The following is a 15,498-nucleotide window of genomic DNA, read 5'->3' as shown; positions in this document are numbered from 1 at the left end:
CCTCCAAGCAGAACCATTGTTCATTGAATCAGTTGGCGAATGACTTTATGGATAGACCATCTTAATACTTATACCATTCCTTAAATGAATGTAATCTGTTCTCTGTGGGCTGAGAATGAAGTCACTCACTCAAGTCAAATAGCTTTGACCATAGCAGGAAGTCTGTATCCAAAAATCAAGCCTACAATTCTTGGTGCAGCAGAACTTCAACTCTCAGCTTAGCTACGATGGAGGTAAAATCCTTTGGTGATGTGAGGGTCATTGAAGTACAGCATTATTACAATAAAACCCAATGTCTAAAAATTGTTCTTATTTTGGGCTTGTACCATAGTAAGAGCCAAGATTTTAAACTCTACTAAATACAAAACAAACAAAAAGAGTTTATATATTCATGTTCATTTAAGAAAATACTAGTAGTGGTGTATTATTTTTAAGTATACAGCTAATATGTTTGGAGTTATTTAAAATGTATATTGAGAGAAATGTATTTTCACTATTGCTGTAGATGACCATCTACATAAGACTGTTAAATTGATTGTTGTTTTATATCAAACAACTTTTATAATACTTATTTTTATTGTTATAATATTTTTATAAATTTTAAGTAATATGACAAAAAAGATGTTGTAGGTATTGAAGGGGGTCTCTGGGAGGAGCAGTGGTACAAAGGGGAAACAAGCATGTGATTCAATTCTATTTAATTAAAATATGTTTTTAAATGTTAACAAATTCAGATAAATTGAAATCATGTAACTATTCTGATAATGCAATAAAAGTTTAAAAAAAACAAAAAACAAAAAACAAACAAACAAACAAACAAACAAAAAGAGAAAATGATGTGCAACCTTTGTTGCAAAATTAGATCAAAGGTGGCCTCCTTAAAGAAAGAGAGCCCCTGAAGGACATACTGTGAAAATTTAATGATGTTTTAGAAGTATACTTAGGGATAAAATAAAATGACATTCTAAGGATAAAGGAAGATCAACATTGCTTTAAATAGGGATATAGACCTGAGGAAGTAGAAATTATATATAGCAAAACAAGGTTATTTGTGTCAGAATTGTGTTTTTCAGCAAATCTTAAAATACAAAGTATTAAAATATGGATTGCTCATTCTCTATTAGGAAAGATACTCTTCCTGCCTGTGGGTAGCTAAAGAGGGAAGATAAGTAAGTGGTTTATTTTAAAATGATGCTTATAAACAAAGTTTTGTCTCTCTCTTTTTTTAAAAAAGAAAACATATCTTGAGTCTATCGAGATGACTCAATGGTTAAGGGAGCTTGCTGCTTTTCCAAAGGACTTGAGTTTGGTTCCTGGCACCCAAGTCAGGTGACACACAGCTAACCTCTACCAGTACATACACATGTTATGTGAATACACACACAAACACATATACATAATTAAAATAGATAAATCATTTAAAAAACATTTCTTTCATATCACTAGTACAGCATATATTTTCCTTTCCAAAGGCAATTTAAAATCTCATATATTTAACATTTACTTGTTCCAATTACATCTGTGGATTATAGGAAACTTCTAAAATCTTCAAAAATTAAAATAAACCCTTTTTAGCCATGGCTGAAAAGAAAGCTTGGTATCAGCTGCAATATGTGATAATTTTTTGTCTTAGTGTTTTACATAGTTGAGTATAGCTTTTTTGATATTCTATATGAAGCCTTAAAATTTATCAATAAGAGAAATGGAGCTTCTGTCCAATCAAAAGTATAATCATGATTCTTACCCTAGCAAAGAGAAAAACAAATATACCAGCCCCTCCAATCTCATGCAGAATGCCCTGGATGGTTTTACATTCCGTAGGTTGGAGGCTTTTGAGTTGGGAAGGTTCTAGCAAGATGCTCTGGGCTTCCTTGGAGCTGAAGGGTCTTTGGGAGAGCTGAGTTTTCACTTGGCCCTTGAGTCGAATCACGGGTTCATAGATAGTGTACTGAGCAGGACAATAAGTTGTATAAACAACTGAAAGACTTTCCTAAAACACAAACATTTTCATTTAGTGACAAAACAGTTTAAAATGTTACCTATCAACTAGCAAATATTTCAATATAAAAGACACTTAACTAATTTTTATTTTTTAAAAGATAGTCATAACACTTAATAAAGATAGACAGAGAGGCACAGCTGCCTCTTATAATGGAAATGACCAGCTAATCAAGCTATGACCAATAACATGAAGCACAACTGAGGATTCTGGCTTTGATACATCCAGAATAAACATTACATTAAAATATAAATACTATTAGCTACAGCTAAGCCTTTTTTGCATTACTCAGAGAATGCTTGATTTGTACTATAATCAAACTCACATAGATAAGACCTTATATAATTAATACAGGAGAGCTAAGTCTTCTGCCATGCTCAGCTTATTTTTGGCACTGTTATAAATTCTTAGAAATACAGGACTCTGGGATAACTTACCCCAAGTTTTTATTTTGGAAATGCTCATAGGCTGCCTATTTAGTTAAATGTGTCTCTGAGGGAGGAAAAGAATGTAGGAGTCAGAGGGGATTGGAGGACACGAGAGCACACATGGAGGACATGGACCACTGAATCAACTAAGCAGGGTTCATAAGGGCTCACAGAGACCAAAATAGGAAGCAAAGGGATTGCACGGGTCTGTACCCGGTCTTGTATGTATACATTAAAGCTGTCAGCTTGACATTTTTGTGGGATTCCTAATAGCAGCAGTGTTTCTGACTCTCCTGCCTGCTCCTGAGCCTCTTCTTCCTGTTGGGTTATCTTAGCCAGCCTTGAGATGAAGGCATTTGCCTTGTCTTATTATATTTTGTTTTGTCCTCTTTGCTGTTGTCTCTTTCAAGCCTACTCTTTTCTGAACAGGAACAAACAGGGAGTGGATCTGGGGGAGAGAGAAGATGGGGGAGTCATTAAGAGGAGTGGAAGGAGAGGAAACTGGTTAGGATGCATTGTATAAGAGAAGAATCTACTTTCAGTTTTAAAAAGGAATGTCTCTGAATAGATTTTTCATTCATTAGAACTAAGTTCCACATTGTCAGGATAAGTAAACAAAATTTTCCTTTCACAGATAGCAGTTTCAACCAACACTGGTCCATGTCAAGCTTCTCTGATCTACTACTCACAGAAGTCAATGAGAATCCTAGGATTTGGTCACTTACAAGAAGCCACAGAAATTTAAGTAGTCTCATTAAGCATAGTACATGTCTTATCTACAGTCCGGTATAGTTGATTGGTGCTATTTAACAAGAATCCCCACCAGCAGTTCTTGAACTGTACACTGGTAAGGCAAAATTAAAGAATAATGTGAAAAAGCAATAGGGAACAAACAGCAACACTGTGAAGGTGAAATGCCTACTTTATACTGATATTAATGAGTGAATAATATAAACCATGAATATATGTTATTAAATTTATTTTGTGTGTGTACACATATATATGTTACAACATGCATGTGGCCTTCCTTCTAGCTTTACATGGGTCCCAGGGTTCAAGATGAGTTCACACACACAAGATCAGACTTGCACAACAAACCTTTTACCCACTGAACCATCTTACGGTTTCTTAATACATGCAATTACAACTAATATTATAAGTGAATCTTTGCATTTATTTCTAAGTATGAAAAGAAATATGATATGTGATATTTTTAAAAGACTATATCAAGCTGAAAGTTCAGTATCTTCAATGTATCATAAACAAAAGATTATTAGGTATAAAATAAACTTAGCTGATAAAATTGCTATGTAAGTATAATTTCAAACAAATAAGAATACATACACTTAAAGCATGAAACAAGTCTAACAGGAGATTAAAGTGTTTCACAATTTTTTTAGGAAAAAACTCCACATTCTAAGAAAAGAACAAAATTAAAAACTTTAGGAATCTAATTCATTGCTAATTATACATTCCAATGAACATATCTACATAAACCTTCTACAATGTTAAAACTTACAATTAAGAGATCAACATCCACATCTTTCTTCATCATAAAAAGGTCTCTGATTTCATCACATCTCAAAATGTCTTTATTTATGTATTTGGAATAGTCAATCGCCGGCTTGCCATATTTACATGGCATTATGGATGTGTAGTTGGGCCCACAAGCATACAGGTAAAAGGCCTCTTGTGAGCCAATTTTAGCTCCTGGATAAACAGAAAGTAGAGCTGGTTATTTAAAGCATTCCAGGTAGAACTTTTCATAAATAGCAAGAAAACGAAGTTGTGTGTGTGTGTGTGTGTTTGACATATTCTTTCAGTTGTTTACTATATCTTACAAAACTCAAAGGCTCAGTTTCCAAATAATTGTAAAGGATACTAAACTGTATAGACTATGTTAAAGACACACAGATAGAAAGTAACCTGGGAAGCTTTTGATCTTTTTTTTTTTGTTCCTTATATGGTGAATTTTAATTTTACCACACTTAGGTTTGTTTTGCTGTTTTCTTTTTGGGATTTTTTTTTGGGGGGGGTTATTGTTGCTGTTTAAGATTGATTGATTGATTGATTGATTGATTGATTGATTTTTATGTGTATGGGCATTTTGCCTGCATGAGTGCCTGGTGCTTGTGAATTTAGAAGAAGGCACTGGATCACCTGGAACTGGAGTTGCAGATGGTTGTTAGCCACCATATGTGTGCTGGGAACTGAACCTGGTCTTTGCAAGAGCAAGGAGTGTTCCTAACCTCTGAACCATCTATCCACACTCCCCCCACCTACCCTCCACTTTGTGACAGGGTCTTGTTGTTGTTGTTTTGACTTTTTGAGACAGTGTTTTTCTGTATAGCACTGGTTGTCCTGGAACTCACTTTATAGACCAGGCTAGCCTCAAATTCAGAAACCTGCCTACCTCTGCCTCCCAGGTGCTGGGACTTAAGGCATGTGCCACCACTGCCCGGCTGCTTTGTTGGTTTTTTTTTTCTTTTTTTAATAAATGAGGACTTAAATTTTTTTTTGATGAAAACTTTTTCTTGGTACATTTCATTTTAAATGAAATTAGAATTGATGCCTTTATTTTCTCTTATCTAAACATACTTCAAATGCTACTATGTGCCAGGCTTAATACTTTTTAAATAGTATATTTCATTGCTTTTGCAAAAATTTACTATTTGGATAGAATGTACTAAAATCATGAATAAAAGAGGGACAAGAGAAGTAGCTTAATAGTTAAGAGCACTGACTGATTTTGCAGAGGGCCTGGATTTAATTCCAGCACTTACATGGGAGCTTACAACCTCCTGTGGCTCCAACGACATGGGATCTGACCCCTTCTCCCGACTTCTGTGGGCACCAGGCATATATGTGGTACACAGACACATAAGCAGGCAAAACACCCACACCCACATTAAAAGTCATAAATAAGATTTACATAAATAGGTTTCCATTTATGTCACTGTACTCCCCAAGCAATGTTGATTAAGTTTATGGGATGAAGTTAGAAACTACATCTCCACAACTGCAGAGGAAACATTCCATAATAAAATGGTAAAAATATCCTGAACGTGAATGTTAGAATCTTGGGAATGCAGTACTCATTAAACACAAGTCAAGGAGGAGAGACCAGGATTGCTCTCAGGTTAATTTTTGTAAAATGTGTTAATTTAAAGTTTGTAAGTGTTTCATGGGGGAAAATATACCATTGAAGAGAAGCAAGTTCCCAAGGTCCCATTTTCCAGCTAATTGCGGAAACTCTTCTTGGGATGTTAAGCAATGACCAATCATGCAAAACGTTTTATTGCTGTCTGATGATAAGCTTGTTTTTCTTGGAAGCACAAAGTCCAAGATGACATCAGTCTTCCTACATTAGAAACAAAAAGTTAAATTAATGATATATGGGAGTACCATGAAAGTGTAATAAGGGGGCATTCCTGAACCTCTCTAGGTCCTGAGGCAGCAGACAATACCATGTAGAACAGATGCCCAGCGATCCTACATGTTGGCCAGGGAAGAAAACACACATTTGCTCCAAGCTGTCTTTGTCACCTGGCTTCTGCACGTATGCCTCCTTGGTTCACAGAAAGAAAGTAATAACCTCTCCTTATTTTGTCAAATTCTTAGATCTTGGCAATGATTTCTCATGCTCCATGAGTGTTGGTATCAGAGTTTCCAAATGTCTCCAACTTTTTCTGTATTAAACTCTAAAATGCCAATGTTTTTGTATTTTGTTTTTTAATGCTAAAGATTACAGAAATTTTGTTTGGTCTGTTTTTCTGTAAAGGCTGGTCAAGAACTCTTACGTAAAACAGAACTGGGACAGGTAAAAGTAAGGTTTTCTCAGAGAGAAACACAAAGGCTGGCAGGATTCCATCACCTGAAGACATTGCTAAGTGCAAGACCACCCCAGTTTCAGGAATGCTTTAAACTCCATATTTAGGAAATGAGGATGACCTCTCAAGGCAAAGTCTAAACTTTAGAAAATGGAGACTTACATGGCTAACTCTAAGAAATTAAACTTTTTTAATACATTTATTTTAAAACTTTAATATTTGATTCATATTCAGTAAATAAAGCCAACTATCTTAATAGTAATATTTTTCATTTTTAAAATTAATTTTTGTATATATGTGTGTATATTTATGTATCCATATGTACACTGTTTCAATATTTGTCAATTCTCTCAATTGAGTTCCAGGAAGCAAACTCAGACTGTTAGGCTTGGTGACATGAGCCTTTTCCTGCTGAGTCATTTCATCAGCCCAAAGAGGAATACATTATAATACATTATACATACATACATATATATATGTGTATATATATATATGGATAAACAATGGATTAAACAATGGACTAAAGGAAAGAAATGAGACAATATGGCTGCCTCCTTTCTGGACTAATAAATGGCCACAATTAAAACACTACTGCCACCCTGTGGCATTATGATTTACTGTTCTTTAATACGAAAGGAAAAAAATATGGCAAGATGAATGATAAGTAAACAATAAATACTAAGCATATCTGGGTCTCACACTCTACATTTGTGTGATCTGGGTGCTAACAAGTTATTTTTCTAGTGTTGTTATCTTTTTTGTTTTTGTTTTTGTTTTTGTTTTTGTTTGTTCACTTCTCTAAGGTAGTCTCCCTCTGTAGCTAGGCTGACCTTGAACTCACAGCAATCCTCCTGTCTCAACTTCTACAATACTGGAATTACAATTGTGAGTCACCATGCTTAGCTTGCTATTTTTTATTAAAATAACTTCTTGAAATGCATTCTTTGTAGGAAAACAATACATACCTTCTAAAAAACAAAGAATCAAATTTAAATCAACAAAATAATATTGTTGACCTTTGTCACTTGCTCACTGATCTGTTAACTAATGAAATTAACTTCTACCAACTAGTAAAACAAATTTCTTCAAAGCAAAGTAAAATTAGTAAGTGGGAGAGGAAGTAGAGAGCAATGTGTGAGTCAAGAGACTGTACTAGCGAACTTCAGAACTACTCATGACAACCTCATCTCTCACTCTGAGAGTGCCTAGGAATTAGTGTCTGGTCCTGCGTCCATCAGACATCCTGAGGTAGAAAAGGGCTGAAGGAACAGTATACTACACAGCATGACCGCCATCTAGGCTCAGAACTTCAAGCATTGCCTATCCTGCTTCCACGGAGCACAGCTCTGGGCAAGCTTTCTTATTGCACTCCAGGTCTCAGTTGAGCCATGTGAAATGGTCAAGTCAATAACATACCTTCTTCATAGTGTACTGAGAGGGATAAAATGAGGCACAGTGCAAAGATGAAATATAATGACGGACAGCTGTTACTAGCTTAAGAAATGAGGAGATTGTTCAAGAAGAATGGAGCCCATCTCCAGCTCAAATAGATCCAACCCAGTGTCCTGGAAACAAATTTATATTGGGTATAGCTGCCTTTCAGGCTTAGTCATGTATGAATACTGTTTTGAACGTAGGTTTTCTTCAATAAATCAACAAAACTAAACTTGAGTTTAACTTCCTATAGCAGACATCATAGACTATCCCAAAGCCATTCTTCTTTCTCTCCCTCCGGGAATGAAAGCTTGGTTGAAAGTAACCAGTGCTTGCAGCCTCCTACAGCAGTGCCATGGCTAACACACAGTAATTCCTTGATAAACACCTGATAAAATTCACTTAATTTGTGCTAAGGATATATATGACTTCAATGAACTAATCTCTTTCGAGTAATTTTTGAGAGGATTAGGAGGTAGCATATATAAAACACCTAGCAAAGGTCTAACAAGTTTATAACATAATAAACTTTTGTGTTATATTTTTAATTTATAAAAAGTTAAATTATTAACTATCAGCTTGCCACTCACTCTTGCCAAGCTTTTTTCCATCTTTTCTACCCATTTTTCTTTCTCATGACTCAACTGAGACTCTTCCAGACACCTTTATAATTTGTGCTAGTTAGTTTTTGACAGCTTGGCAAAGTCACCCAGGAAGAAGGAATCTCAGTTGAGGAACTGCCACTATGAGACTGGCCTGGGGGCATGTATGTGGGATGTTTTCCTGATTGTTGATTGATGGAGGAGGACCTGCTGTGCTGTGATCCCTGTAGGCAGGTAGTCCTGTGCTGGATAACAGAGGTAGCCGAGCAAGCCAGGGATCAGCATGGGAGTGAACAGCATTCTGTGTTCTCTGCTTCAGTTCCTGCCTCCAGGATTCTGCCTTGCATTCCTGCCCTGGCTCTCCTAAACAATGGACTATGACCCACAAATCAAATAAATCCTTTTCTCCCTGAGTTGGTTTTGGTTAGTGTTTTATCAGAGCAATAGAAAGCAAACTAGGGCACAGTTCATTCAGGGTTAATGTTTTCATCAAGATAGTTTACAAATGTTTATTAACTTGGCTGTGAAGTCTATGTGGTAAAAGTCATGCAGTATTCTACCTGAATATGTCACATTGTATATTTTTAAGATGCAATCTAAGTCTATTACCAGATATAAATGCTTTATATTCTCTAGTCATTTAATTTCTTTCTATCCCAACTTAATTTAGGTATTACCCTTCTTATTCAATTAATTTAAAGAACTCCTAGTGGATTCATTCTTGTAATATATGTGTTTGAGGGATAATATTACAACTACAATAATTACTTACCAGGTAGATATTGCTCATAAACATATAATGCTCAGGTTTTTAGTTTGCCCCTCATACCTAAATATAGCCATCCATAGTATTTATTGGAGGTGGGTTGCAGTCACCCCACAGACACCAAAAGCTAAGAATATTCAAATCCCTTCTAGAAAATGCCATATTTACATATAACTTACACATAGCCTCTTATATAAAGTTAAACTATCTTTAAGTTGCTTGTAACACCTAAAATATGCCTTATAAGGCTTTACAACACCTTATAAATAGTTGTTATGCTCTATTTTTTAGAGAATAACAAGAAGGCAATACTATAAATGTTCATCATAGGTGGAATTCTCAAATATTTTCAGTTTGATGTTGACTGAATCCTCAAGAGCATAATTCATGGACAAATTTCAAAAGTCATGTCTATGGAAGACTTACTCTGTACTGAAGTGATAAACAGGACAAAAAAATCCAGTTTTGATACATATTTTTGTTAATACACATTAAGTTTTACCTGGTTTGCGATGCTGCAGAAATGAAGACTAACACTAAGACTGTAACTGAGAAGAGTGTATCTTCTTACCTCTGCCCAGAGACCCATATGGAGACTTCCCCATGGACATTCTTTTTCCCTTGAGGATGCTGAATATAGGTAAGGACTAAGTGTTGCCATTTGCTTGGAAAGAAAATATTCTCCTGTGATTCCACCTGTGCTAATGAAACAGCTTTCGTGTCATCATTTGAGTCCACGCACACACTGCAGAAAAAAGTCACAGATCAAAAACATGACAATTCTGGCCTTAATAGTTAACACATATGCTGCAACTGTCATGCTCAATATGTGATATTAAAAGAACTTCTACTTTAAAATAAACCAACTGAGAAAGTCAGTATGACCTTTACATTACATCTGCTTCCTCAATTTATAAACTAAAATGGATTAGATTCATTGACTGATTAATAACTTGGGTAATAATTTCTATAAGTCAGTTTGCAAAGGCAGTTTCTACTTATATACTGTCTATTTTAGAAATTATAATGTAGTATTTGGTTCACCAAGAAACTAATACATACTGTAATGAATGTATAAATGACAGAATGTATTGGATGCTCTCTTTACAAGATTACTGAAAGTATAAGGAGAAAATGTATGCAGAAAACACCTACTAACATTTATAATATCTACAAAACACAAAATCTAAATAACATACAGACTTTAATTTTGACTTTTAGAAAGATAATACATAATATACATTAAACTAGTAAATTGCTGTGTCCTGTTTGAGCTCACTGAAAAGCTGGCTCTGGAAGCAGGATAGACACCACACACCCCTATTTCAAACCCAAGCATGTTTGTGTCAAAGTGTCTTCTAAGGCTCTTGTACAGGGGCAGGCTGGCCCTCAGCCTTATGGTAGGGAAAAAGGAGAAGAACACAGAACAAGGATAAAATATTGTGTCCTTAGGGACACAAGGAGAGAGTACTATTTGTGTAAAATCAGTACACCTTTGAGAACAGCTAAATAGAGAAACACTGTCCCATAGACCTTTCTATCCTTATTGCATAGCATAAAAATGGTTGTATTGGTATAGGAAACTGGAAGCTCATCCATGAAGAGAATCTTCTCTCTGCCTACAACCCACAAAACAAAGAATGCCAGTATGACTGTTTTCAGCAAAACTTCTCCAGTCACATCTGCTGGATGTCTAGGCACCTGATTTGGCATGTTTTGCTATTTACGTACTGCTAAATAGAATCCATGTGCTGTCTGATAATTGTTCTTTTAATTTTTTTCTGTAATGATCTTTAATAACAGATTGTTCTTATAAATATTATTTGATAATTCCTTAAATAAATTATTTAAGTAATGATATATTTGCTAAGAGTTGAGAATAATCAATACCGAAAGATAAAAGTGCCACTGTGGGGATCAGCCCACACTTGGATCATCAATGCTTTGGATCCCAATGAAATCAAATGAATACAGCCATCTTCTATGAGTCTGTCACCAAGATTGATAGATTCTGTAACTTCGGGCCTATCACCTTCTGTAAGAAAAAATGTTAGAGTAATCAATAAAATATTAATAAAAACTGTATGAAGAAGTAAATTTTAAAGAATACATGTGTGTTGGTTTATTTGTAACAGATCATTTACCCCAAATGCCTAAACCTGTTTCAAACAACTATATTTTCAAAAGTTAAATGTTAACCTCAAAAGAACACAGTGGGTTAAAAAGACCAAAAACCAAAAACAAACAAAAAACCCCAGTGTTTTAAAAGTTATCAAATGCTTTAGAATGCAATGACTGAGGGCAGTTGTGGGTAGAGCTGCTAAAGGACCATCATCAGCCACACTCTATACCAAGGTTCTGCTTTTGTGGGATTGGGCCACTATACCACAACTGACCATGGCCCAGGGAGCACATGCCATCAACAAATGCCTTGCACTAACAAAATTGTTTGAAAGGCACAATCTATATTATTATTTAAACTCTTTTTAGAAAAGCTGCAGTGCTTGAATGGTCATTATTTAGGGTAGTGAACGACCTTGAAATGAAAGTGCTAAGTGATGCCAAAACCCTGAATCACAGTTTGTCTCCAGCTGAGGGAAATGCTTATTGGCTTTGGGCTAGCTGGTTATCCCTCCCAAGGCCATCTTACTACTTAAATCTTGAGTTGCCTGTGTGTTCCCATTATCTGCCCCAGCAATGGCAGGAAGAACATGTATGATAAGCTATTTGTTACTACGATGTGACTTTATGTTAAACTAAGCTAAGATGTACTAAAATACACAGTGCATGCCCAAAGGCTCAGACTTTTAAAAAAGAGGAACATTATCAGTTATTAGGTGATATAAATAATAGCCACCATTTTCAACAGGTTAAAAAAATACACACTCAGTTTTTAAGACTATTTCCTCTAGCTGCTGTATGTCCTAAGAAACTGTTGAATGCTTAAAAAAGAAGAGAAGAAAAACAAGATGCAATTTCAATACAGCCTAACAGCAGTTCGTCAGTTATGGATGAACGCTGTTCTAACTTTGGAATGTTCAGTAGAATTGATCAGGGGCAGTAACTAGAGGGGCCATTGGTGTAAAACACAGAAGGAGAACTGAAATAAAATGGCTGTGAGGAACTATCTAGAACCAGAGACCACACTAACACAGCAATGGGACTGCTAACTTCAGAAGCTATTGCAGAAACAGAGTATCCCCACTTCCCTATCTAAAGTTCAGAGACAATGAAGATTTCAAGGCTGTCTGAAAGCTCAGGCTTTGGTAATTAAGAAGTGAAGTAGGACCTTTAAGGTGAGGAACATTTAAAGACTACATTAAGACACATATGCTTAAAGCTCAGGCAAACAGCTATTTGAAGAATCTTAGTTCACAGATCAGACCCTGTCATTATACCTGCTCCTTCAAAACTGTCATCTTCTAGAGCTGATGGTTTGTTTCTTTTCTTTACTTTCTTTCCTCTTTCTGCAGCACTTTCGGATTCGTGGATATATTCCACATTAAACCACAGAGAAACACTAAATCCTTCTGACAGGTGTGGCCAGCAGTTCTGCCCCAGCAATGGCAGGTGGATTGGGGCTATGTGCCAAGAAGAAAGCAGCCTATAGGGGAAACTCTCTCTGTCAGCCTCTTTCTTGCCTCGGGAAATCCGTGCTCTTCTCAATAAGCCTAAGGCTTTACTGTTAAGAATCCCAGGAGGCTTTTGTGATGAGACACCATTGCTTAAACTCGGGGTATGCAGCAAAGGGAAGGTCAGATACTGTGAAGGGCTCATAGTAAAATCACTTTCAACAATTTTCCGAATACCAAGGAGAAGAATTTCCTAGAGAAAAAGAAAAATGAGTAGTTTACAATCTTATAACCCAGATACATAGCAATCTAAAACTTCAGGTTATCAGAAAAAATACTAACATACCTATGTATAATACATTTCATTCTTATGCAATCTCTTGATAAATTTGGTTTAGATTTTGGTATTTATGTTATAAATCTATTATTTATAAGTAGCTTTTAAATAGTATGAGTGAAATACATTAATTATATGAGGAATTATTTCTATAAAACAAGGTAATCACTTCCTGTGGTATTTCTCTCAAAACTAATTTTAAGATTTATTTTTATTTTTAAAGTATGCACATGTGAGTGTGTGCCTGCTTGCCTGCCTGCCTGCCTGCACAGGTGCCTGAAAAGGCCAGAAAATAGGATGAGATCCCTTGGAGCTGCAGTTGCAGGTGTTTGTAAGCTGCCCTGAATAGATACTGGGATCTGAACTCTGGTCTGCATGACTGAGCAGCAAGTACTCTGACGACTGAGACATCTTTCCAGTCCCATAATTCAAACATTTTTAAATGATGAATATAACCGTACAAATTCTCCAGATTCCTAAATGATATTGTACAATGACCAACTACATAAATTTGAATGTTCACATTCAATTAACAATAATAATTTTATAACTAAATATTAATAATGATAATAATAATAATAATAATAATAACTATGATTATTATTTCACTTGTTTTTTCCCTAGCCAAGGAAAATTTCTTTCATTTGGTTTTGGTGAACTAAACTAAAGTTTTAAGGTTTTACTCATCATAACTCTAAGTTTTTTGTTTAAACGGAATACAAAAAAGGTAAAAGATGTAATGTTAAAATGTACACTTAATTTAAAAAAAGAAATAATCTATCAACATATAGCCAACTCTCAAGTGATCCACACTGGTGTTTCACAGAGCTCCTATGGGGCCTGGAGACTGAAGTGGGTGGTGAGGTGGGCAGTGAAGTGGACAGAGCTATTGTTCATCCTGCTTCACACAGCCTCGATGTTTTGTGATTAATCTGTGGATTCTTCCAGTCAAGACTACATTACAAAACTCGGTTCCCTGCTAAGAGCCATTAGGCTACAGCAAGAAAAGTAGACTACTCAACTAAAGAACAGATAATGATTCTCTAGAAAAAGGGAAAATCTGGGATGGTTGTTGTGATTCATACTTAAATTCTCTTTAGTAATTAAAATCACAGCATTTCTCAAGCACAAAGGTTGGGGTTGACATGGGGCTAAAGGCATCTGGTTAGTCCAAATCAAAGCAAAATGATTAACACATAGACAGATACTATAATAGAACATGTCAAATATAAACACAGTACTGGGCTAAATAGTACTTACAATAGCAAGAGCTGATAGTTTACAAATTAGTGAAAATACATTATACTAAGGGATTAGTGAAAATATAAAAATTCTAGCATATTTACTGTACAAGGAGATTTATCCAGAAATATTCTCAGAAGAAGGGTTAAGTCTTCTGAACACGTTCTTGAACTCATCAAAGATACCAAGAGATCCACCAATACTCTCTGGCATGCTAAGTTTTAAAAAGAAGAAAAAAATTAAAGGAAGATAATCAAATTTCATTGAAAGAAGTAAAAAACTATAACCATATATTAATGATTATAAATAATCAAGTTAGTAATCACAAAAATTGCTGAAGAAATAGCAAGCTAACTAAAGGTAAATGAACTAACACTAATAAACAGCAATATTTTAGATTATAACTACTATATCTTACATGGAAATTAAATGACAGATGTAAAATAGCAAAGATTATATAAATATCACAAGCTGTTGTTTGATCATTTTCTTATATCTACTAAAGAGTTTAGCATAAAACATAATGGCACATTAATTCATAAAAATTCCATAAAGTAATAATTATTATTTATAGATCATTTTACAGTGTTCCAAGTATATTTGTACATGTACATGTATGTTTCAGCTGCTCCATACTCCAAAATAGAAAACATAAATTATTCTCTCCAGTTCAGACATAACAAAAACAATACTGCTATAAAACCTGAGACTTGAGATGTATCTTAAAAGATTGGAGGTTTAAGACTAGAAACTCCTTTTAAGTAACCTGTTTCATAAAGGCAATGAGTAGACAAGATAGTGTAAGAGAAAGCTTTTCTGAAAGGACGACTTACAAGGAGACCATAAGTTGGTATGGACTTCACCCTGCAGGTAATTAATGTAAGTCCCTTAAAGGTTTTTGATTAAAAAAGTAGCACAACCAAAATGTCCTTAGATTTTTTTTTAAAGTTCAAAATTGACAGGTTTCAGTGGGAATGTGCAAATAGACACACACACAAATAATAATTTTTAAAAACAGAAAATAATCAAGCAAAAGAACCTATAACTATAAAATAGGTATGGTGATTTCAGTGAGAATGGCTCTGGTAGAGTCATATGTTAGGTGGAACTGGTTGAGAAGGATTAGGAGGTATGGCTTTGTTGGGAGAGACATGTCACTAGGGGTGGGTTTTGAGATTTCAATATCCCATACCTTTTCCAGTTCTCTTTCTCCCTCTCTCTTCCCTCTCTCCCTCTCCTCCCTCTCTCCCTCCCTCTCTTCCTCCCCTTTCTCTTCCTCCCCCCTCCC

The 15,498-nt window shown here is 35.3% G+C and overlaps 1 protein-coding gene across 3 annotated transcripts in view; it reads right to left on the bottom strand.

The window, feature by feature from the left end:
* Lyst (lysosomal trafficking regulator) overlaps nucleotides 1-15,498 on the bottom strand; it is a 181,335-nt gene that overhangs the window by 110,010 nt on the left and 55,827 nt on the right. For all 3 annotated transcript variants that reach the window (XM_031359427.1, XM_031359429.1, XM_031359428.1), the window contains exons 11-17: nucleotides 14,315-14,424; nucleotides 12,458-12,884; nucleotides 10,950-11,094; nucleotides 9,631-9,804; nucleotides 5,628-5,788; nucleotides 3,947-4,137; nucleotides 1,745-1,990 (exon numbers count right to left, since the gene is read on the bottom strand). In XM_031359427.1, coding sequence (XP_031215287.1) covers nucleotides 1,745-1,990; nucleotides 3,947-4,137; nucleotides 5,628-5,788; nucleotides 9,631-9,804; nucleotides 10,950-11,094; nucleotides 12,458-12,884; nucleotides 14,315-14,424 — 1,454 coding nt within the window. The remainder of the gene's footprint in view (nucleotides 1-1,744; nucleotides 1,991-3,946; nucleotides 4,138-5,627; nucleotides 5,789-9,630; nucleotides 9,805-10,949; nucleotides 11,095-12,457; nucleotides 12,885-14,314; nucleotides 14,425-15,498) is intronic.

Source organism: Mastomys coucha, unplaced genomic scaffold (genome assembly GCF_008632895.1).
Source record: "Mastomys coucha isolate ucsf_1 unplaced genomic scaffold, UCSF_Mcou_1 pScaffold7, whole genome shotgun sequence".
NCBI lineage: Eukaryota > Metazoa > Chordata > Mammalia > Rodentia > Muridae > Mastomys > Mastomys coucha.
The sequence above is the reverse complement of the archived record's forward strand: the minus strand, read 5'-3'. Positions and strand labels throughout refer to the sequence as shown.